The 23,972-nt window shown below is 37.3% G+C and overlaps 1 protein-coding gene and 1 long non-coding RNA gene across 7 annotated transcripts; one reads left to right on the top strand and one right to left on the bottom strand.

Moving 5' to 3' along the window:
* Nucleotides 1–692: 692 nt before the first annotated feature.
* On the top strand, nucleotides 693–23,900 carry LOC145230073 (centrosome and spindle pole associated protein 1-like). Of its 6 annotated transcripts, none has more exons than XM_080095446.1 (30): nucleotides 710–912; nucleotides 1,576–1,746; nucleotides 2,903–3,049; nucleotides 3,870–4,052; nucleotides 5,401–5,525; nucleotides 6,903–6,977; nucleotides 7,870–8,032; nucleotides 8,493–8,619; nucleotides 9,223–9,331; nucleotides 9,661–9,718; nucleotides 10,210–10,322; nucleotides 10,516–10,632; nucleotides 11,189–11,367; nucleotides 11,711–11,771; nucleotides 12,495–12,609; nucleotides 15,037–15,184; nucleotides 15,774–15,910; nucleotides 16,571–16,690; nucleotides 17,060–17,209; nucleotides 17,777–17,917; nucleotides 17,983–18,071; nucleotides 19,406–19,524; nucleotides 20,218–20,344; nucleotides 20,570–20,692; nucleotides 21,229–21,357; nucleotides 21,774–21,846; nucleotides 22,243–22,352; nucleotides 22,423–22,468; nucleotides 22,612–22,744; nucleotides 23,243–23,900. In XM_080095446.1, exons 1-30 carry the CDS (start codon nucleotides 766–768, stop codon nucleotides 23,440–23,442), a joined length of 3,735 nt encoding a protein of 1,244 aa, XP_079951572.1. In that variant the 5' UTR covers nucleotides 710–765; the 3' UTR covers nucleotides 23,443–23,900. The 6 variants fall into 6 exon arrangements, with proteins under 6 accessions (XP_079951578.1, XP_079951572.1, XP_079951576.1 ...); XM_080095450.1 differs by having other exon boundaries at nucleotides 17,983–18,056; XM_080095449.1 differs by having other exon boundaries at nucleotides 8,496–8,619.
* LOC145230078 (uncharacterized) lies at nucleotides 13,246–16,577 on the bottom strand. Its single transcript, XR_013860547.1, has 2 exons — nucleotides 16,256–16,577; nucleotides 13,246–16,176 (listed from the first exon to the last, which is right to left on the bottom strand). It is a non-coding gene; the product is annotated as an uncharacterized LOC145230078 (long non-coding RNA).
* Nucleotides 23,901–23,972: the final 72 nt, after the last annotated feature.

The following is a 23,972-nucleotide window of genomic DNA, read 5'->3' on the forward strand; positions in this document are numbered from 1 at the left end:
CACACAACCGCTACAAATAATAATTACAGGCCACCATGCGGAAATCGTTTATTATTGTGTGTTTGGGAATTCGCCATTTTTACCGTAATCGTTACCAACCAATAAATCGCTTGTTAAAAAACTTTTTTGTTGCCAGTTTTCGACATAATACTGAAAAACAAAACAGCCAAACGTTTATTCGCGTACAATACTTGGCATTTTCGGGTTATATTTGGATTTAGGGGTCTTTTAGAATTGTGTTAGTTAAAATTTTTATTTTTACTAAATTAACTTCGTATATTTATGCCATACCTTCGACGAGTTTACAGAGAACACTTTGGCAAGGCAGAATTTGTGATATATGTCAATAAACACGAATGTTTTGTTCACAAATAATGACAAGTAAAATAAAAATGTCAAAATTTTGGTTTATTTTGAGACTTGATATTTTGCTTGTTTTAATTTGATACTTAACCTTTTTATGTGTATGCATACACATGTATGTATGACTTTGATGCAGTGGTGAGATTGAGCCGGCTTGCACCGGTTCTATAGAACAGTCTCACGAAATTTTATCAGCAAACCGGTTAGCATTACTGGTTACTGTCAATGGACTTTTGGAACAAAACCAGCTGAAAAATATGACTTTTGTGATAGAACCGACTGACAAAAAATTTGAATCCCACCACTGCTTTGATGTATTGTAGACATAAACAAATGTGTACTTAATCTTGTTTCCTCTGAAACAGACAAAACATAATATATTCTGCTGATTTGTTAAGAAATATGAAACTGAATGAGGAGGAAGACTTGGAAAAATTTATCGTAGAACAACGACAGCGAATTGCCAAAGACCGAGAGGTCCTTGATAAAAACCCAACATCAGCTGTTGCTGAATATATCCTTGACAGTTCAACTGGACGAAGACAAAAAGTAACCCTAATGTGTTGTAGCTTTTTTATTTTATGTGTCTAGGCCCTTAAAACTATTTTTTAATCATAAAAAGACAAATCTTTTTCAAAAACTCCTGAATTGCAAATTTTGCAATAGTGATTTCTTACCTTTACACTTTTGTGTAAAGTTGATGTAAAAATGTACTCTTTAGTAAGATTAGCCAAGCGTTCATGCACACTTGTAAATAAATCGTATGTAGGTCATAGATAAGCTCCTATCTTGGTTTCAAAATGCATTGCAAACTAGGATTTTTATAGTGCATGACTTGCTACATGACAAATGTTCAGGACACTGGCAAGATGCACTTATGGCCTGACAAATATAATTTATATTCAATAACATTTATGGGGTCCCTATCCTAACAGAAAAACAAATTGTTAATGTTTTTGTCCACTACAAGGCTGTTCCCTTCGTTTTGCCAAGTGCATTCAACTTTTTAAAAGTTACACGCATGGTAGACAGTTATCCAAAGTTCGGCGAAGCAATTTTGGCCCTGCTTCACCCAGCAGTTAAGCCACAGACCCCCCAAATCATGCAATGTGCACAAAAAGTCATACATACCATTCCAATATGTGACCAGTAATATTGATTTATTGTGAAAATTATACCATTTGTTTAGTTGTTAAAATTTAATATTTTTAGAGCCTGGCTGAGAAGGAACAAATACCTCCTGGGTTGCAGGACCCAGTTGTCGCCCCGGGAAAGGGAAAACCCCCAACCCCACAGTTTCTAAAGCTTGGAGAATCTTATCAAAAGCAGAAGCAGAGGTTAAACGATGAATTGAAGCAAGATTATCGCAAGGCATTGGCAGAGGTATATATGACATGTTTTTTTTTAACAAAAACAGAACCGAAAGGGAGTACATAAGTACTGATTTGATCAAGATTGGTTGAAAAACTTGAACTTTTATTGTTTAGTAAAAAGTAAATAGGACTACAACATGTACAGCCGCATTTAGTAAATTGTAACATTTTCTTGTTTCTGCCAACTTGAAATAATTCTTTGTTTTATGTCTTGTTTATTATATATTTGTTTGCATGAAATACCACCATCAGTTACTTTTTCAACTTATTATCACTTTTGTGTCTAAAAGTTTTGTAAAAATTTTCTTTGTTACCCTGCAGTGATAATGTAAATATGGATTGTGTATACCGTAATTTTCCATGTATAATGCGCAAAATTTACTTAATTTATTGTCCTAAAATCTAGGGTGCGCATTATGCATGGGTACAACAAATTTTGAAGAAAATCTGCCTCGAAATAAAACTTTAAATCACACCTTTCTTCTTGTTTGTTGTCAATCGCGCATCACATTTAGCCATCCTGCCCAACACACTTAGTCAGTAAAATTCATAATTGACGACACATCGTTTGATGCGATGGTGCAATCCTTGATGGTGTGTTATTGTCAAATACTGCACACTGCCCATTTAGCGACAACGTAAATGGGGTGATATCATTGCCGATATGCAACGGATCGAACGAAAATTTTGTATATAAGTTTGAATTTAATTATTCTGATTTTTAGGTATTTTAATCTGATACATATTAAACTTCATTTGTGTTTTAAAAATAAAAATGTTCTCTGCAAGTATTAAGATCGGTTCCGCTTGAACGCGACCAGTAAGATCTCGTTTGCTGTCACGATGTACCCTACACAATTCCTAAACATTTTTCGCTGTCGAGTTTGCGAGCACATGCGCAGTGATACTGACCGGCAGAATAACATCCGGTTGTTTCAAAAGATGATCTTTTTTCTGAAATAATTTTTTGTTTACGGATTTAAGAGTAAAAATTTGGGTGCGTATTATACATGGGTACAGGCTTTTTTCCAGCATCGACATGCCATTTTTAGGGTGCGTATTATACACGGGGGCGCACTATACTTGGAAAATTACGGTATATATAAATTTCTTTGCTTTGACAGTTGTTAGTGGAATTTTTCAATTTGTTGAACTTTTTGTTGTAGAAACAAGTCCGTACAACTGGTATTCGGGGCAAACTCACAACAACATACGAACAAAGTCTCGCTGCAAACTACGAGCAAACTCCTCGCATTGCTAATAACTCTGATCTCGGTCTAAGTTTGCCCATTCGTGATCATCTTAGTGCAAAGGTAACAAAATTACAGCCAGGGTAAAAAAATGCTTGTTGAAATTATGTTGGGTGCACTACTGCAGTTCATTGTTTTAAAATATACTGATCAGGAAAACTCCAAGAAATAAGATCGATTGTTATATGATTTGGGAGTACTGTATATGTTTTTCTCAAAGTGACCTTGTCAGTTCTTTAACCAAATAGAAATGTAATATATATTCCAAAGTTTGCATCCGTAATCTATAAAACATGTTCACTTATCTGTAATTTACCACCGATAAAACAGCGACCACTGACAATTATATTATGCCTATTCAACAAATATTGCTCATTTTAATTAGTGTTTTAAAATATTTGTTTTTCATGACTGACATGTGTGAGTGCTAGGATTTCTATTATGCTTTTCAAATTTAATTTTTCATGGTATCTTTCAGCAAAGGAATACTGATTATATGACACCAATTGTCAACATACTATAGGTGTTGTGTAACAAGCGGTTGACATTGTGTTAGTTGGTACTGGGTATAACACAGCCAGTCTCTATGATTTAGTTGTGACTATCAAATCATACTTATTATCTGACATTTTTTCATGTTAACTGTAATGCTGAAAGCTTAGTTTTTGTTTTTATTCACAGGGTTTATAAAGACTAATGTTAAATCAGGAATTTTTAACCTTTGTTGTGAAAAAAAGACTTTTAACTTTGTAGCGAAGAAATGACTGTTTTTTTTCTGAAGAAGAAAGTATAATTTGTAAATATGAAACCAGATTACTTCTAAATTACTTCTTTGGTAAGATTTTTTCACGTTTTGCTGAAATATTTGCGAAAACGTTCACAGGACCGACTGAAACTCCAAAGAAACAAGGAATACAATCAATTTAAACGTAACAAAGAAAACGAACTGGAAATGCTTCGTGCGTCAAAGGGGCTGTCGCCAAGACGATTAAGCACTTGGGCAACCCCAATTTATCTTCCTAATGACCCGAATAATAATAATAATAATCCGGTGGCAACAAAAGCAGTAAGAATTGATGTCAGGCTTCAAGGATTAGTGAATGCTTTAGCATGCTAGGTGTTATGTCTATTTTCATGTCTATAGACTAGATCATGTTGTAGCCTAGTCTAATGAATCACTCATATCTAGGTTTTCAACTGGGCTTATATTCCATATGAAGGGATATATTTGAATATTTGGGTTTTGAACCTAAACCAAAAGTCAAAACCAATCAGATCAGTTATAAACTCAAATTTCCAGGACTCTTTGTGGGCAAAATTTTGTGATCTTTTGTGCATAAACAATTAAATTCCCTTTGACCAGTGGTTCTTAACATTTTTTCTATCGTGGCCCACTTTCATTGCAAAAACAATCTGTGGCCCAGTAAATTTTTAAGATAGAAAGAAAACAACTATAAAATAGGTTCAGAACAAAAAAAACATTCATTTTCAATTCTGTGTAGTGACACAAATAAAAGTAAATTCTTAAAAAAAGCTTTCCTATTGATTGGTCTGTGACCCAATCAAAATGCGTCCATGGCCCACTGGTTGAGAATCTCTATATTTTACACAATTTATTTTCCACTAATTAGCGCAGTGGAAATAGTTGTTTAACAGTGTATTAGATTTGCTTATATTTTGTTTTTCTACAAAACAGTGGTTGCATTCAATCTTTGATTACAACATGCTTGTCTACAAATCTGATGAATGTGTGTAACTAGCATGCTCTTGTACTCTGTAGTCAATGAGTTTTACACCTAATTTCTGTCTTTCAGATATAGTCAATGCTACAAGTAGTCATTTTCTTACATAAAATGCTAGACTGCTAGGATACAGCATGATATATATATTTGTGTAGTACATCCTATGTTGTAGCTGCTGTAGTTATGTCCAATAACACTACTTTTGATTGTTGTACTTTGTGGCAATGTTGAATATGTTCAAAGCAGTGTGAATTAGAGGTTTAAGTATATTAGTTTCAATTTTGTTAAAGTAAGTAGAGCAGTGACAGTTTAAAAGTGTTTTTTAATAGAAGTGATTTGGTTAAAATTCAAGCAACTGAAAGATAAACAAAAAATATTATCAATTTAATTTCTTTATACATCAGTTCCGATTTGTATCACTTAACCAAGTTTCTTCTGTACGTAGGTCCTTATCTTTTCTATTTTCATAACTTGTAACTTGAATTACAGTTCAAAGAATAAATGGTTCTTTCTATTGCTGGATATTCTTATGTGACTGTTAAAAAAATATGTAGGACCACTCTGTGAAAAAAAATAAAAATTCCGCTACAATCGCTGCATATAGTTAACATATTATCTCTGATTGCAATAAAAAATGCTTAAAGGAAAAAATTCTCACTATTTCAATTTTAGCAGGAGAAGGATTCTGGTCCAACTGCTGAAACATATGAGGAAATTCTACAGAAAAAACGGAGACAGGAAAAAACGTACAGAAAAGATGACCTGGATGATTTGGATCGAGATGCTGTAATTTATCGGTAAATTTAGAAAAAGCTTAGGTCGTATTGTGAGTACTGTAGTATCATCAGACTGACCACAACTTAACTACCTGGTACCAAGCACTACTGTTTTTGTGATTTGTAATTGTTTGCAGTTTTCTGAGGATTACAATTTAACAAGCAAAAGTTCTAACTTTCATACCAGACCCATTCTCTGTAAGTTTGAGAGGAAAAGTCTGATGAACAAACTGCTCTTTTCAAAGGGTCTAAATTAGAAATCTTTTAGTGGTAATGATAAAAAATTGCAGCATGTGGTATGACTCGTAAAAAAATCCCTTAAATAACAAGCCTAACAATTAGGCATTTGACTTGTGGGATTCGCTAAAACACCGTTGCCACTTGAGACTATCAGTTTCAGCCATAAAATATGTTTAGTTTTGTTAATATTGTGTAAAATTATTTTGAAAACTAATCTTGGACATGATCTTGGATTATGTACAATGTTGAACATCGTTCCCTCACAATTTTCATTTATAAATTCCATGACTTTTCCAAAACTTTTCATAAAAAAAAACCAAATTTCCACAACCTTATTCGAAAACAATCTAGCAATTCCCATAGTAAAACTAGAAAATAGGAGTTGGTATATGCAGCCAATTTTCCGTATGTGCAACGAATATACAAAAACGCTATGTTATTTGAAATTCATATCTCTATCTGGCAATTTCAGGGCAAAACAGGCGCCAAATTCCATACTTTTTCAAGGACTTTTGCAAAAGTTGGCTTTTTTCAAAACTTTTCCAGGCCTTAAAAATGCAAATTTGAATTCCATAACTTTGCCAGGTTTTCCATACCCGCTGGAACCCTGGTTGAACAATCGTTGATTAACAGATCTTTTAGAAACTCTGCACTTCCGATTTTACGATTAAAATTAGGGTTGGAACCCATGGAAATGTTTTTATCCTATTTCCTAAACCCGATTGCAGTCAATATATGAACCCAGATCCGGTTGTTTTTCTTCAAATCAACTTTGTCAGAAATTTGGTTAAGGTAAATTTTAAACTCATTCAAATTCACACAGATGAAAGATAGGTGCCTAAAGTGGGTCTTTGTGAATTTTCACTCTTATTAACCCAATGATTTACTCAAAAGCCTTAAAATCCCAAATCATAACTAAAACTGGAATCTGCTACAAGCTAGAACTTGATAATACACGACTCTTCGCCAGGAGTTTTTACAAGCAAACAAATGTATCTTACAAAAGCTGCTGATGCCAGCCATGATACCAACTTTATAGAGCTTAAATTTTACAATACAAAATACAATTGCCAGAAGAGCTCTATAATGTTTAATGTATCTTACTTTGTTGAAAGCCATGTCATTGTGTTTCACTGTTGATCAAATTTTTTGTTGCAGTGAAAAGTCGCGGAGAAAGGAGTACATTGACGACGATGATGATTATAGAAGAGTTCGGATTAAACCACAGAGACGGTAGGTTTTTTATGGTCTACAGAACAAAAATAGACATGGTTTTGTTTTGGGGGCATTATGTGTGGTCAGGTTTTTTTTAAGGTTTGGTTTGGGTGACCGCTAAGTAGTTTTAAGAGACCGCAAGTGTTTCATTTAAATACCAAAAAATAGCCATTTCCAAATTTTGGGAAACCGCTGGAGAAATTTGGGGGACCGTTTCGGTCCCACCTTAAAAAAACACTGTGTGTGGTGATTGAACATTCTTGAAAAAAAAGATTGAAAAAAGTATTAAAACTTATGTACATAAAAAGGATTATATTACCAAAATGCAGTGATACTTTACCTTTAAGCCAAACGCCTTGTAATGACGGTGTAACTGCAGCGCTATTTATCTATCATCCACCAATTATGCCCTCCACTTTTTGCGCTAACGTTTTAACGTTATGCAGCTATTTCCGGCCTAATGTTGTTTTAGTGCAATTGCGTCGCTATGTTATCATTCACCGAGAAATATAAACTCAATTCAACTTAAATAAATGCTACTGCATCTAAATAAATATTCTTAACAATAAGCAAGATCGTTACTAGGAAAAAATTGTCCTAAATTAGACGATTAATATCGTGGTATTAACCGTATTTTCTCGATTGTATATCGCCCTCGATTGTATGCCGCATTTTAAGGTGTTAAAAAATAATGTGTACCTCATTTTATGATGTTAGGTACTATTGTTAAATAACGCTTTACATTGCTACACATAATAAAAAAAAGCATGGATGTAGAAACAAAATACCTGTATGGCATAAAAATATAAGCCGCCCTCGATTATAATCAAATAAATACAGTATATTTCGCCGAACTGGTATCATAAGTTCCTTATTCGAATAGAATGCAACAATACAACTTCGTTTTAAGGTCGGTACGGGGAAGTCGTTACTACGAAGAAGATAGCCTGGATGACAGTGAGGAAGATTTGATTCGCAAAATCCGAGCTAGACGAAAGAAAAGGATGACTCAGCGATATGTTGAAAGCGACGAGGAAGATGACGAAGCAGATTTTGAGAAAAACCATCCCCGTGTGAGTATCACTATGCAAGAGAGCCAGAAAAAAGGAATTTTAGATACTTTTTTTCTATAAATGTGCGAAAAATGAAGTATTAGGGAATCTTATTTAATTCGCAATATGCTACTTTACAAATGACGTAACTATGACTTAGGAAAAAGAAAACTTTAAATTCGAAATATCTATTCAAAATAGCTAGTTATCTCGTTCTCTGAAGGGGACAGAGGACATAGACCTAAAAAGCGACATGCTATATTATTCAAATCTTTCGGCAAATGCTCATGCCATCATCAGTGATATGTGGGGCCATGCTCATGCCATCTGAAAAACATGTCGCTTTTTACGTCTAGTTGGGCCGGTTTATTCGTCATTAAACAACAGTCAGTTTTTTAACGTAAAAAAAATTTTTAGTCACCCATGTCTTCTCTACCCAGTGTTTTTCTTTTTGTCGCTATCATTCGTTTTTTTCCCATAGGAGGCCAAACAAGGTCGTCGTCGGTTAAACTCCGCTCAACCTCGCCAGGCAAAAGACAAACTTGTCCAAGCCGAAAAACAGAATGACCTGCGATCGAAATCAGCTCCTCCCGACCAAGAATTCACAGGTATGTCAAAACAATCCTTCATTAAATTTCTACAGAGAACTGTACTATAGGGGTGGCTAATAGAGATCGAATCCAAAAACAGTATTTTTGCCCTTTGTTGACCTAAGGCTGGTTAGACTTACTTTTTGTTTAAGTTATTATCAGTTTGGTATTTTTTGCTGATCACTGATGTTGTAAATTTATGTTACCGTGACTACACATATATCTTGTATTAACACTGTCTTGTGCGTAAAACTAGCTCAAAAATTATCCCAAAATCCATTAATGTTGAACAAAAGTTTAAACAAAGTTTCAGTTACAACGGAGAAACACTTTTTCCCCTGCAATTCACGAATTTTGAAACACAAACCTATCTTTTCTAAAGGAGTAGTGGAATTTTAAAAACCAAAACGTACCACGACCGAGGAATTTGTTTTGTCATAATGTGTATGACGTCATACCTTCCAGAGCCTGCTTGGTTAAACACCGAGCTTTAGAAATAAGGTTATGAATGACCCATCCCTATAAAGAACACCTGATTTGTCCGCCATTGCCAAAGTTGTTCAACAAGCCACTTATAACATCAAAGATGTGCTGACAAAGCAGTGAAATATTGAATTTCAGGCCTTCCTATCGGCCAAGTGCCGAGCGCTAACACTGTTCAAAGAAGGAAAGACGAATACAAACTCGAATTACAAAGACAAATGGAGCAAAACCAAATCAACAAACGAAGGTGATTTTGCGACACATTTCTTATGCTTGGTTCCGACTTTAACTTAATGAATGAATGTTTTGCTTACATCTACTTTTCCATGTTATAGTCCAGTGATTTCTACATAGGGGGAAGTTTTGTAATTTGTAGGTTTTTTTGTCAAAATGGTAATCTCTTACTGGTTGTCTGTGCTGCATGTTATTGCTGGATTTGCTATATATACGCAAACTAAATTTGTAGGGGGGAATTAGATTTGAATATCGACTAAAAGGGTACACAGGACAAAAAAGGTTGGGAACCTTTGTTATAGCCCAACATTGTGTATTATTAAGTATTAAAATATTTTTCAGAGAAAGAGAGTTGGAGTTACAAGTGGATGCTTCTGGTGCGAATGACCCAGGAAAAAAGGTGCGATAACGTTATGTTGGGCTGTAGCTTAAATAGAAACAAATAGCTTAAAATTAAACTGCGTTGTGTTGAGTTAAATTTGATGTCCAAGACCAGTCACACTGGTTTCTAACTTATATTTCTATCTTTAGCTGGCAAACGTTTAATGGTGTCATCTACTTTTAAATGAAGTATAAGTTAAAGTGAAATCAATCCCCTACAGTCGCAGTTTTTTGGTGATTATACTGTTCTCTACTGTTCAATATAATCCAAAACTTTAGACCAAACAGAATTAATCCGTACACAAAAATAACATATTTTGTGCAAATACTCTGTATCGGTCGATTCTGTTTGGCCTAGGGTTTTATGCTCTAGGTTTAAGACTACTTTTAAATGAAGATCCTTGGTGGTTCAATAATTTGTGCAACAATTTTATGAAATATATCGTAATAATAAACTAATAATAAACTTATAAATATATCGTAAAAGTGACTTGTTTTTAATAATTTCAGCCAAATCGTGGTATTGACCTCACACCCCGTCAGCAAAAACCTGCTCTAAAGAGAGCTGACAGTCCACAAGGTGGCGGCAAAGAGTCAGGCAAATCGCCTCGCCGCAAAAAGAAGTAAGTTCAATAACAAAAACTCGATTTCAGATGGTCAGATACTCTGGCCTTGGAATGGCACCTCGTAACAAATGTAAAGCACAATTTAAACGTTAAGGTACAAAACATGTTGCTTTTTATGGCTATTAAAAGTCTATTTAAATGATCACTTCTTTTTTAACACAGTAATTATAGGATTCGTGTATTTTTACAGAACGTCGTTTAGGCGCGATAGTTCGGATGAGGGAAGCGAAGAGGATGAGCGTAGGCGGCCTCGTTGGTTTCCAAGGCAACCAGGGGGTTACTATCCACCTCCGCCCGCATTGCCAAAGTAAGAATCAGTACCCCACATCTATCTATTATAATTAATTATGGTTGTATTATTCAAATAGATTCATAGACAGGGCATTAATAAACATAATCGTGGAACACACATATAATAATTGACATACAAACACATTCAAAGTAAACACCACGTCAACTTCAACTGAACAGACTAAGTGTAAGGTCATGCAATGTGCAACTTGCCACATGGCAAAATCAGTCAGGCATCAAACTCAGTCAGGCATAAATACAGAACAACTATTAAATTCAGCTGGGGACAAATTTAAAGTTAACAATAATTATTTGTAAGAATAACTGACGAAGCAACAGTCCTTCCCTATTTGGAATCAGTCCAGCAATAATGTTAAACGATGTATATTTCGCACGTGTGGGCATCATCTTTTTCAAATAGAATCAGTTATCGTCGACATTTGATGCCTATTATTTGCTGGAAAGATCCTGTAACTGTAACAAACATTAAACGGTACTTTATTAGAATTCGTTAATTTTAACCCCACTGGTAAAATCCCCTTACTCTCAAAACATAAAATATTTGTTTTTAGTTACTACCAGCCTCCGCCTACCCAATTTCCGTCACCTTACGACGACGCTTACTTCTACTATGGGTCACGAAACCCGCTTGACCCCGCTTCTGTGGTGGGTCCCATACAAGCTCCACCTGGGGCCGCTTCTTACCCCGGTGTTTCCCCGATGATGGCCGCTGTTGCCACCAGAGGCGCACGTAAGTTACATAAAAAATGTGTTTTAGGCCTTGCTTGCTTTAACTTAAAACTTAGGACTCGTTGGAAATTGGACTGAAAATTGCACAATAATAAAATTGTAAAAATGTAGCAAGTTTTTGAAAAATGAAATTGCAAAAAATTTAAATCTGTATTTGAGAGTTTCACTGGAAAAAACTACAGATTTATATGTACTGCAAACTAACTGTCCAAATTGTCGAAGTCCTAGCTATTGAGTTCAGATATTACAAAAGCGTTTTTTTGTTCTTACAGTGGTTTTGGGTGATTTTTTGGGGTTTCAAATACAAATATAAAGGAAACAAAACCTTCTGATTTTATTTTTAGCCACAACAGCGCCCCCAGTGACGACAAACGAGTTCACACAGGACACATTGACAACAAGAACGTAAGTTTTGATTGCGGCTTTTTGCAAGAAATATTTTTTTACTGTCATCCACCACTTTTTACTGGTTAAGAATTATGTAACTGAGTAATACTGTACTGTACAAAACACATCGACCACCATTTGTTTTCTTTGCTTAAAAACACGACCTCCGCTCTTCTAAATACGCTTTGGAGACACCCTGGACTGACCCGCAATAATCTTTTCCGCAAAGCGTCGACCAATAGGAATGTTTTCTGTATGGGGCGCTTTGCGATAAAAGTGCAGTCCCTTCTCGATTATCCATAGCTCGTTTTGTCAGCTACGTTCAAAAACTGCCCTAGAAAGTCTGCTACTGTTTGATACGTTTTGCAATCATTATTGCATAACCAACTACGATTGTATGTCTTTCAATTTTTGGAAAGCTTTATATACAACAGGCAAAGTTAGAGAAAAACAAGGGTTTTATCGGTTGAAGCCAGGCTACAGATATGGTTGATTATTACGAATTCAACTAAGTATTGTTTGCTTATTCAATTCTTTTAAAATAAAATTGGTTCCAACTAGACTAGGTTATCGAGGAAGGTCTATATTGGTCTTGCCTGCAGTAATAAAATACTTGTGCAAAATACATTGTCTTACCCTAAGAAACAGCTCTACTATTGCTAGAGTAATACCTTGCATATCAAGATTACATGCTACCAAGCTGTAGCAATGACTAATTAACACATTATATTTTTTGTTCAGTACACGAGGGCGAACAGGTGACAAGTTTGAATCGAGTTTGGTTGCAGACGAAACACGTGACTCTGTGAAAAAGAAAGAAATGATGACGCAATATCAGGAGGAGCTTAGACAACAAGTAAGCAGAGTAGTACAGAGTTAATAGCGAGTACAAAATTGCGGCCCAAACCCTGCGACAAAAATATTTTAAAAAATAACGCACTAATTAGGGCCGAAAGTTTGGTTAAATTGTGGTACAAATGATACCGAGTGTGAAGTTAGTCCGAATCATGTTTATTTAACGGCGGCTAACAGTGCGACACAACTCCACAGTCCATAGTTGTGTTACCTTGGTGTCGTCGATGACGGCGACGGGTTACTTCGGGTCACAGTGTCCCTAAAATGAGAGCTGATCCACATTCTGGTATCGATAACCCGGGATGTATTGAGTTCACTTATTGTTTTATTTATCACCTGCACATAGTTTGCTTTTAACAAACCGAAGCACAGAAATTTTACGAACAACACATGTACATTTCATATCACGATTTTACGAAATACGTTTTTTTTAGTTTTTTTTTTTAGTTTTACTACAAGATGCAATAAACAACTTAAAACTGCTCGCATAAATATTCATTAATGTAGTACAGCGGTTCCCAAACTTTTCTAAAAATTTTGCCTGGTGGACCCTTTGCAATTATTGTGATATTTCGCGGCCCTACAAAAACCAAAGAATGCTATAGGAAAAATGCAAAACCATTGTTTCTTATAGTACACTAGTGCAGTCACGACATTTTTTAATGTAACAACTTTCTAACTTAGTGGTTTTCAAACTTTTTCATTGTTTTTTCAAAACGGTCACTTTGCCATTATATCGAGGACTCGCGGACCTTAAGCCTGAATGTGTATTTTAGCAATACGAAAGTTGCTTTACACAATTTTAGCCTATGCAAAATTACACATAGGTATGCAAAATTACACATAACAATGATCCAAAGACGGTTTGTGACATCGCAGACAAGACAGAAAACATTACGATAGTGCGCAAACAATTGCATTCTTGATAGTTGTCATGCAATAAAGGGTATCTATTGTATAGTAATGGAGGCAGTAGATCTCTAATTTTACCTTGATTTAAACCTATTCAGTAACACAAATTGACGCCAAATAAGACTATAGAGGCACGTCAACCTTTTCGCGGACCCCGCAAAATTGCTTCGCGGACCCCAGTTTGGGAACAGCCGATGTAGTAGATCACCGTCACTGAAGATTTTTGGAATGTTTTAAAAAAGGCCGTTGTTACATTGTCTGTTGAAGCAGTGATGGGAACTGCTAGATAACGTCTGAGGTTTGGTGGTGCAAACCCTCATAAAAGACTTTGAGCCGTTTAGTAAAACGAAATCTTCTGCCCAGTTCACAGAGATTTTCATAAACCAGGAAACCACCACGGCTGGTGATTGTCCAGGAGTAGTAAACTGTGAATGCTGTAGCCATTTTCTTTTTTATAAGTTGTCTGTAAAAAAATTACAAAAGTTTACTTGTTGTTGTTACCTTTCCTGCAAAATGTATTTCTTGGCATGAACTTTTAAACGATGTATCAGGTTGTCTTAGTTACTGAACAAACACAACTAGAAAAATCTGCAGTATGACGTACGAAAGGCTGTTGTAAGTTCTTTAAAATATTTGGCTATTTTCATGACATTTTTTTCTCTACAAATATGTGTTATTCTGCCTTATACTGCACATGTTTCAACAGACAGTGTACATATGTGAACAGAATAATATACTTCTAAGAAAAACCTCTGCAAGCTAAGACTTTGTTTTTACCATTGGACTACTGGAAATAATGTAAAACTTGGCAGCAAACCAAACCTGTTTAAATTGCATTAGTTGCTGATCGCATGTAACCAAAGGGTTGAATAATTGCAATATAAACAACTGTCTGTCGCTGCATTTTGTGCAACTCAACTGCAGTGATATCCCATAAATCCAATTTAAATTTGACTACTTGAGACCTGCGAGTATCTTAACGAGCCTCGCACAGTGCATGTACTTCCATTACTACGGGAAGGGTATTCCCCTTCAATACTTCCGCAACGGCAATCCACACGCATTTTGGTAATGATTAACGTTAACCGAACAGTGTCAATTGTATTTGCGAGACAAAATTCGCTTACATGCGTTTAGTGCGGGCTTGAGACGACCCCTAGCGTTAAATACATGCATCACAACATTCCTTCTTTGAAACTGTATTGATTTGATGTTTTGAAGGGTAGCGGTAAACAATAACATTTAATGAATTGAACCCGATTAGGCTGGTACAATCGTTTTTTGTCCGTGGCGCAAAATAGGCCACTTTGTCTGCAAAATGTTTTGTTTAATTCATGCAATTACAAAGTTCCATTGAATGAAATGGCCTACTTGCATTCACTTACTGCGATTCTTTTTGAAACACTGGTCGCCCAGGATATTTTGGCCCAAGCCTTTTTGTACAGGTTTGATGCCAATAAACATACCATGTCATGCTCAATGAGTAGTCTAAATTAACGCTCCCGTTTTCACCCAGATGATGATAAAAGAGAAAAAGAAAGAGCAAGCGAAGTTAGAGCAGGAGCGATACGACCGAAAAATGGAGGAAGAAGCGAGAAACTACAATCCCTGGGGAAAGGGCGGTGGTGGAGCACCAATGAGGGATGTACATGGAAAGCTTGTGTGTAAGTCATGTGTTCCTAACCTTTTTTTAGATTGCAGCACACAACTCAATTTTTGTGAGGGAAACATTTGGTAGCGTAAAAGCAATAAAAATTGTTTGAAGAAAATAACTTGAGATTGTCATGCATGATTACAGAATAGATGTCTAGCACACGCGCATTTTGTCATCGAACTTTCACAACAAAAGATGGCTGTTTATTAACGACTTTTATGATACCACAGTACAATGATTAAAAGCACAGATGGAAAGGCACAATTGTCAAAAAATGTGGTACATACCGTAGTATGATTCAGCCGGTTCACACCGGTTTTATAGAACTGTCTCACGAAATTTTATGAGATCAGCGAACCGGTTAGCGTTACTGGTTACTGTCAATAGATTTTTGCATCCTATCTGATACCCTGATTTTTGAGATCCAAGTAGCTCACGTGTTTTGTATATATTTTGTGAAGGAACCGGCTGGCAAAAAATTGGAATCCCACCACTGGGTACAATGGTTAAAAATACTGTTGAAAGACCCTAAGTTAATTTCCTCTTGTATTACTAGAGGTTTGCTATGGTGACAGCATTGTATTTTGTGTTTTTTGTAGCTGACTTGCGTCAAATGCACTTGGAAAATGAGGATTTGGTGCGCGACCCATCAAAGGTGGTTGATATTGTGAAACAACGACAACAAACTGAACGAACTTTGGTGGATTTAAACGCAGATACCTTTCCAACCGACCAAGTAAGTTTGTTGATTATTCTGTACGCCTAGGTTGACGGGAGAACTTCGAAAGTCACACCCACTAGTGACGCGTTTACTCACACGCATCGAAACTTGGCATTTTTCTATTACCTCCATTGCCTGTTTATAACTGTCGTTTTTGTGTTGCTTCCCCACATGCCTCGAAAATGGCGCAGCGGCCCAATTAACCTTCAACCGCTTCATCACTCCAGTTAACCTTTTGTGTAAGCTACTTACCCTCCAACTCCCTCATACCACCTTTCCTTCTGTAACAAGGGGTGTGGTCTGAGTTTAATTTTGCTTGAAACAAGTATTTGTTGTGCTTGCAAAGTACATGATACTTACCAAGCTATGTACACAAAGGAATTAAAATTCTGACAATAAACAGACCTTTCGACAACGTTATGTTTTTTACAAACATATTTATTTGTACTTGTCAAAATCTTTTAATCTGTAAACTGTGTACAAACGGACATAAAATTATGTTGCTAAATAATAATGTTGTATTCTATACGTCCCTTTTGGTTGAGAGTAATCCCTAAAAATGATGGCAGAAAAATGCCGTAAAAAACGTAAAGTTAACAAACGACAAGGACAGCCACATCTTGCCGGCAGTTTTGTTTTTAATTTCAGTTAACTTAACTTGTTACTGTTACACAGGACGGCGGTACAGAAAACGCGTTGAGTCCCCGTTTTGGAAGAAATAATCCATTTGAGCAAAAAGAAACTGTTGAACAGAAAACACAACGAGACATGTATAAAGAAGAACTTGAAAAACAAGTAAGACTCAAAAAAATCAATGAGTTTGTAAATGAATTTTCTTCAATTGTCCCAAAATCCCTCAAACCACATTTCCTAATATGACCTCATAAATATTCAAACACGTATAACTTCCGATATGACGTCATAAACATGTCCAAACACGTATAACTTAAATCGGAATGCTTGAAATAAATGCCGTATACAATTGTATTTGTGACGTCATAACTACTGCCTAAACTCTGATCGTGACGTCATAGACATTGCGATGACGTAACAAAGAAACCGTAAAATAAATTCCATTATGTCAGAAAACTTTATCATGACGTCGTAGAAAATCGATTGTGACGTAATATTAGGTGTTGATACTGTTTCATTGTGACGTCACAGATCGCTGAGCGACGCCGGGAGGAGGCGGTGAGGAAAGAGAAGTTGCGGATCGAGGATGAGAAGCAGGAGCGGAGGATGGAAGAGCAAATCAAGAAGATGCAGGATGAGTATGATGAAGAGCGGAGGAAAAAGCAGCAGAAAATTGACGAAGTACGATTTGCTACTGGATATTCAAACAAGTGTAATAGTGTAAAACTGTATTGAAAATACCGTCTCTCAAAAATGCCCACCAAAAATAAATGACAAAATGTTTTTGCGCAAATTTCACGGGATACCCTTCTCACCTCTTTCCTTAATTCACATATTTTGCCATTTTTGGACACTAAATTATTCCCATAATGGAAAAAAGTTGTATTTATGTGACAAACCGGTTTATTTAGTTAGTGTTACCCATAAAACCCTAAGATAACACAATTTGGGTGTTTGTGAAATTGGCAGTGTGCACTGGTATTCACGGGTCCCCTTCACTGAAGCCGTTTCCAGAGGGAAAAAACTGTAAAAACTATTTTGCGTGTATCATAATTTCTTTTCCCATTCGTAAGACCTTCGTCGCAATACCAACAGTTTTGAATAAGAAAACCCTCTTACGCCTACCGAGATATTAAATCCAGCTTTAACTATTAGATCGGAATCTGCAAATCGGTGTGCATGCAAAAATGGGGTTTTGCTTTTTTTCTAGGTTTTGCTTTACGTAAACAATGTTGTTTCTCATTTTAGCAACGACGTAAGAATGAGGAGCTGCAACAAGCAGCAGAAGAGAGAAAAAAAGAGGAAGAGCGAAAGAAAAGAGAAGAAAGAGAAAGGAGAGAAGAAGAAAAAAGGCAGGAACAAGAAAGAGAATTGCAACAAAAACTAAACGTAATTGAGTTCAAATCAAATACTTCATACATTGAGTTTTATATCACATTGTTTTATCATTACAGCAAAACAAGCCACGCTCTCCACCAATCAGAGTGCGCGAAAACCCTGCTCATTCAACCGTGGCGGATGTGCAACGGTCAGTGACAAGAAGGTATTAGCTCTAAAAAAAATTACAACTTTGATCCACATTTACTTTTTTTACCTAACATACTGGCTGAATGAAATAAGCTATTGCTGCCAGGCATAATGTTAGACCAAGTATTGCTCATCCAGCAGTTTTTATTGTAAACAATCGACGTTTCAACGTCCTATACAAGACGCCTTCATCAGGATAATGACATAACTTGCAAGACGAATGTCTTTTAAAGCGACAAAATGCAAAACACACACATGTAAAACAGCGATAACAAGATCGCGCGCTGCAAACTCGCACCACCGTAGAGGTAAAACAAGCTCAGTGGTGTAAAAGCGACCGATAATTTATCGGCATTAGAACATCTGTTTTAACGTTCATTGTGTTGGCGCGTGAATGGATGTTCCAAGACTCTAGGAAACTTCGCTTGTGGTGATCAGTTTCCTTCACCAACACCTGAGCAGCGGAAAAATTAATGCTGTGGTGGTGAGTCGTTGCATGGTTTGCCAACGGTTAAATGGCTACCCGAACTGGATTCTCCGTGATCACAAAAAGGTTGCACGGAAAGAAATCCAGTACAAAGAACGTGCCTTCGTCACCTTACCTTACATACCAAGGTTAACAGATATAATACGTCGCATGTTAACCGATTTCGGAGTATCGGTTGGGGTCAAACCAGCAAACACCCTACGTCAGATGCTGTCGCACCCAAAAGACCCTCTAGATGCTACTGCAACTAGGGGTGTGGTGTATGCTATACCGTGCGGGGAGTGTGACGAAATATACATCGGTGAGACTGGTAGAAGTCTAAATACGCGCCGGAAGGAGCACGAAAGGGATGTGTGCAAGAATGATGCGAAGAAATCAGCGTTGGCAAACCATGCAACGACTCACCACCACAGCATTAATTTTTCCGCTGCTCAGGTGTTGGTGAAGGAAACTGATTACCACAAGCGAAGTTTCCTAGAGTCTTGGAACATCCATTCACGCGCCAACACAATGAACGTTAAAACAGATGTTCTAATGCCGATAAATTATCGGTCGCTTTTACACCACTGAGCTTGTTTTATCTCTACGGTGGTGCGAGTTTGCAGCGCGCGATCTTGTTATCGCTGTTTTATATGTGTGTGTTTTGCATTTTGTCGCTTTAAAAGACATTCGTCTTGCAAGTTATGTCATTATCCTGATGAAGGCGTCTTGTATAGGACGTCGAAACGTCGATTGTTTACAATAAAAACTGCTGGATGAGCAATACTTGGTCTAATACTGGCTGAATGTAACTTCTTAAGTCAGAAACTATATGGAAAATTGATGGACGAAATAGGCTGTAAATTTAATTTTTAACATTTTAGTGAACAACCACAGCACCCTAATGCAGTTGAAGAACAACGTCCGCCTGTCGGTCCAAGGCTCGAAGTTCAGCGCGGAAATTCACCTCAAATCGCCGCAGTCCGTCCAAATAATTCCCGAGGTCAGTAAGGCGGGTGATAGCAAAACGGCGACGGCTTCTACCATAACGCATAACAAAATAAAATACAATCGCCGTATATCATCCACCCGAATTAGAAACACTTTTACAAGTAAATCTCAATATGTCATCGTTGCGGGCTTAGTAGACAAATAACAATAGTAGGAACTACGTGAAACTCTAAAATAGATTTAATGAGGCGTGTGTTAAAGGTCAGTTTCGTTTGAAATGCGTCCATGATTCTTATTACACCATTGAATATTGTGTTGTTAACATACTTTATTTTGGTTCATCCAAAAATAAAGAAGTCACATGACGTTTCGATGTCCTATAAGGGGGTTCTTTATCAGTGTAGTTTATTACACCATTGTTTGAGAACGCAACTCATATCAAAGCCAACCTTAGTCAAAATGAACATCAATTTATAGCTGGGATCAGCCCTGAAGCGTTCGTGCAGACCAGCGATCAAGGCATATTCATATTGAAGGCGTAATAAATCTAACCCGCGGTGGGATTCGAACCCACGACTGGAGCCTTTTTGAGATTTTTCTAGCCTTTGCCTTCATATTGGAATGCTTGGTGACCAGCTAATTCGATATTTCGCCTTCAATAAGGCTGGCGTATACTATGGTATATCTGGTACACAACATATAACGACCACAACTTGTAACTTAGTAACCATTCTTGATTGTTTAGATTCAAAACGAGTATCTCGCGAACTTTCGGCGCTACGCAAACAATTACTGAGCGAACAACGACGAATAGAAAACCAGCTTCGTGCTTCGGACGTTCCCGCTCAAATGTCAAATTACCAGCCTCGCATGTAAGTATGGTAAAAAGTGCAAGTCTGGACTATAAACTGCAAGTGTTCTTTTAGACTGTTATGACGTCACTAACGCACGTAGATTATGATGTAACAATATAATAGTCTAGCTTTTTTGTTGTCTTAAATTTTAGTATTTTGTAATTGATTCCCAATGGGACAAAATTTAGCAACTTAGACAAACACAGTTAATGACGTCATAAGTAAATGATTGTGACGTCACAGGCGACCGGAAACGTTGGTCGATCTTTCTATGAGCAAACAGAGGCCGGTTCAAGTACGACGACCTCCGACCTCGGATCGCCCAAGTTCCAAAGCTTTGAGGGAATTTTCCGATTTCAAACACAGGTAAGTTTGGGGATTACACCCAACTTAGACTTGTCAAAACCAGAGTTTTTCAGTTCACTGGACCTGACCTAAAGTCAAACAGCCGTAAAACGCCTTGTTCGAGACCAATTCTGTTTATTGTCTTGGTCTTTTCTGAGGCTTCAAGTATAGGCCTGTCAATCAAACTTTCGGGCCTAAACGGGCTTCTTAAAAACGAATTGGGTTCGGGCTCCAATTTTAGGCCCGTTCATACTTATGATTGGCAAGTGATGTTTGTTCTGATTTTAAAATAAATAAAAAACTGTTTGGAAATAAAATCCGCTGCAAGAGCAACTAAACTTACACAAAACTGCTTTATTTGCGCAAAAAAGTTACGATACGCGACAAAATTTCCCCGCAGGTGTATAACAGTTGTAATTTTCGTCCTAAATACGAATTTGTTTAAGTTTCTTATGATAATAAACTTTTACACGGCCATGTAAGCCAGTCATCCATTTTTCCAACTATTACCGATTTGAAACGGTTTTATTGTAACCAATGCATTATTAAACTCACAGACAGGACGATACTACGTCACTTAAGATGTTTCGTCTGGATCATCCGGAAACTCCCGACAACTCTAGCGCCCTCGAACGACAGCAGGAAGATCTCATTCGTACTCAGTTAAAGAAGATAGAAACATTACGGTTCGTTTTGAACATCAAAAGTTTTTTTAAAAACGATCTTTTACACGTCAAACTGTTTGCTCGACTGGCCAATACAATGACGTCACACATGCATTACGTCATTCGTTTTCCATAAAAATATAAGATATAAATGAATAGCTGGGTTTGGCCCTTAAGCGTCAATGCAGACCAGGCAACGGTGCTTGTGATTCAACTTTCGGCGGGTTCTCCATTGAGCCTGTGTAGCTCAGTTGGTGAAGCATGAGTCCCGGAAAGACTCCAGTCGTCGGTTCGAATCCCACCGCATGCTAGATTTTTCTAGCGTACACTTTGCCATATGTTGGTGAATGCTTGGTGACCGGCTGATTCGGTATGACGCCTTCAATGGGCCCGGCGTACTATGATTCCTTAAAAATGTTAGTGTTTTTGTTTGATAGGAGCGGGTCGAATCCACCACATTTCAGCAAGAGGACGCCCACTAACGATAGCAGGAATGGCTTCACCTTAATCGTAAGTTGTATTTTCAATTGAAACCATATGGTGTTTGAATCCAGAACATTATCCTTGTTTTGTAACCGAATTGTTCGCAACCACACGTGGCAAGGATCAAAGTATGTTTTAAGCTTGCAAACCGTATATAATATTAATTGTGAAAAAACGGCCCAAATAGACGTAAAAAGCGACATGCTTCATATTTCAAGAGTCTTGACAAATGCTTCATCACTGATATGAAGGCATGAGCAATTGCCAAAACGTTTGAAATATAAAGCATGTCACTTGTTACTTCTATTTGTGCCGTTATTTCCCCATTAAACCTACGAAACAGATCCGTATATATATATAGTGTTCCAACGTGTTTAATATTTTGTGATAATTTGGAAACATTAATCTGACCAATCACAACAGCCTCCCGAATCACGTGCTTCACTGCTGGACGCCGACACAGCGTACATCCCAATTCCCGATGACGCAGACTCGAGACCGCCCAGCGCCCGAACTCCTGTAATCAGGGGCAGGTAAGGCTGCTTTGAGACTACATAATTAACCTCAGAATATTTTCTGATCTTTGCCTTTACATTTTGTCAGGAAATCCTCGGCAAGGGAGCGCAGGCGCCAACATAAGCAGAGTGATGTAAGTATAACCACACACGTCATACACAGTGACGTCATCACACCAGTGTATGACGTCTTACTTTTTGACGTCAAAAAATCTAAAAATTTGGAGTGTTACGTATGACGTCATAATTTTTTACACGTTGTTCATGACGTATATAGAATGACGAAGGAGTGACGTACAGAGCGGCGGATACGTACTCGCTTAACTCGCTCAACTCTCTCGCAACTCTTGATGTGGATCGGCTTGCGAACAAGAACCAGGACAGACTCGACAAACTGAAAGCGCTGCAAGGTAAAACCTAATAGTTCCGACTTTACCATATTTGCACGCTAATTCCATTTTGTGCAGGAAGTAAGTGCTAATTTAGTTCATGAGGCAAACTATAGTTGTGGATTTTAGGCTACAATTCTGTATGTAATATACAAGTAAATCCATAAAAACGCCGACAATGGTCAGTGATATTTGCCGGAAGTCAAGCAGTTAGTTACCGTTGGCTTGATTCGAATTGCTAGACACGCAATATTGCAGGTTGGGTAGCTCGCTTTTCTTGTGACTAGGGTATTAAGACGTGCGTGTTAACAGCACTACTTGGAGCATTGGTTCTCAACCTTTTTTGCTCTGCGGTCCCCTTTAGACGTTTACTAACACAATGTGACCCCTTCACAAACTAATGTAACGAGTTTTACAACCAGAATGTGTTTATCATATGTTTACTTTTAAACGTCGCTGTAACAGTTAGGCTTTGTGCTTCACAAAAACCACTTAAAAAAACTTATGTTTTGAACCCAGGCGACGAGGTGTCTCTCACTGACCCTGACGACATTCTCGATCGATTTGTGAATCAGCAAAGATCAGAAATCCCTGAAACCCCAGATGGACTTCCCCGCGGTCGACCCAGGCAGGCGGCGTCGGTTGGGGCCAGGGAACGTCCACCGTCGGTCAACACGCTGGACACCGAGCTATGGATGCGTCCAGGCACGACCACGTGATCAAATGACGTCATGGGGTTTTGTGACGTGTCACTTTTCTTTATCTAACCCTATGTTGCTTGCTTAAAGCTTTATTGTACTAGATAGCGCGTTAACTGCATTTTCACCAAGAAGCTGTACGACGTTTCACGATTCTGTGTACATCGGGTGTTTATCGGTTCTTTTGCGGGAAATCCAGCCTCTGATCTCAGCAAAATTAACCTATATTGATAGACTTTGGACGTGCCAGAAGTTAATGACGTCACTGGCAGCACTGTGACTACTTAAAGTTTTTGTTTATGACGTCATTTGAATACATGAAGTTGCCGCGCGTGCTTAATATTAATATTAGACACAAAATGCGTTTGACACAGTTGTATGCAACCATAACGTGTGTTTAGAAAACCTAATGTATAGACGTGTGCGTACAACTTTTTACGTTTTGGAAGAAAATATATATTTTGGGTCGATTGTCAAAAGTTGTATGCTTTGTCGGGAATTTATTCCGAACTGATTGCAGTTTTTGGGAATTTGTTTTTAGTTCACAAGAC

Source organism: Phallusia mammillata, chromosome 5 (assembly GCF_965637545.1).
Source record: "Phallusia mammillata chromosome 5, kaPhaMamm4.hap1.1, whole genome shotgun sequence".
Taxonomy (NCBI): domain Eukaryota; kingdom Metazoa; phylum Chordata; class Ascidiacea; order Phlebobranchia; family Ascidiidae; genus Phallusia; species Phallusia mammillata.

Bases quoted from the DNA above. Each gene is read 5' to 3' on its own strand.
- LOC145230073 (XM_080095446.1), top strand. From the start codon at position 766: ATGAAACTGAATGAGGAGGAAGACTTGGAAAAATTTATCGTAGAACAA. The intron at 11,368-11,710 runs GTAAGTTACATA...TTTTATTTTTAG, and splicing joins TGTTGCCACCAGAGGCGCAC to CCACAACAGCGCCCCCAGTG. The intron at 20,345-20,569 runs GTAAGTATGGTA...GTGACGTCACAG, and splicing joins TCAAATTACCAGCCTCGCAT to GCGACCGGAAACGTTGGTCG.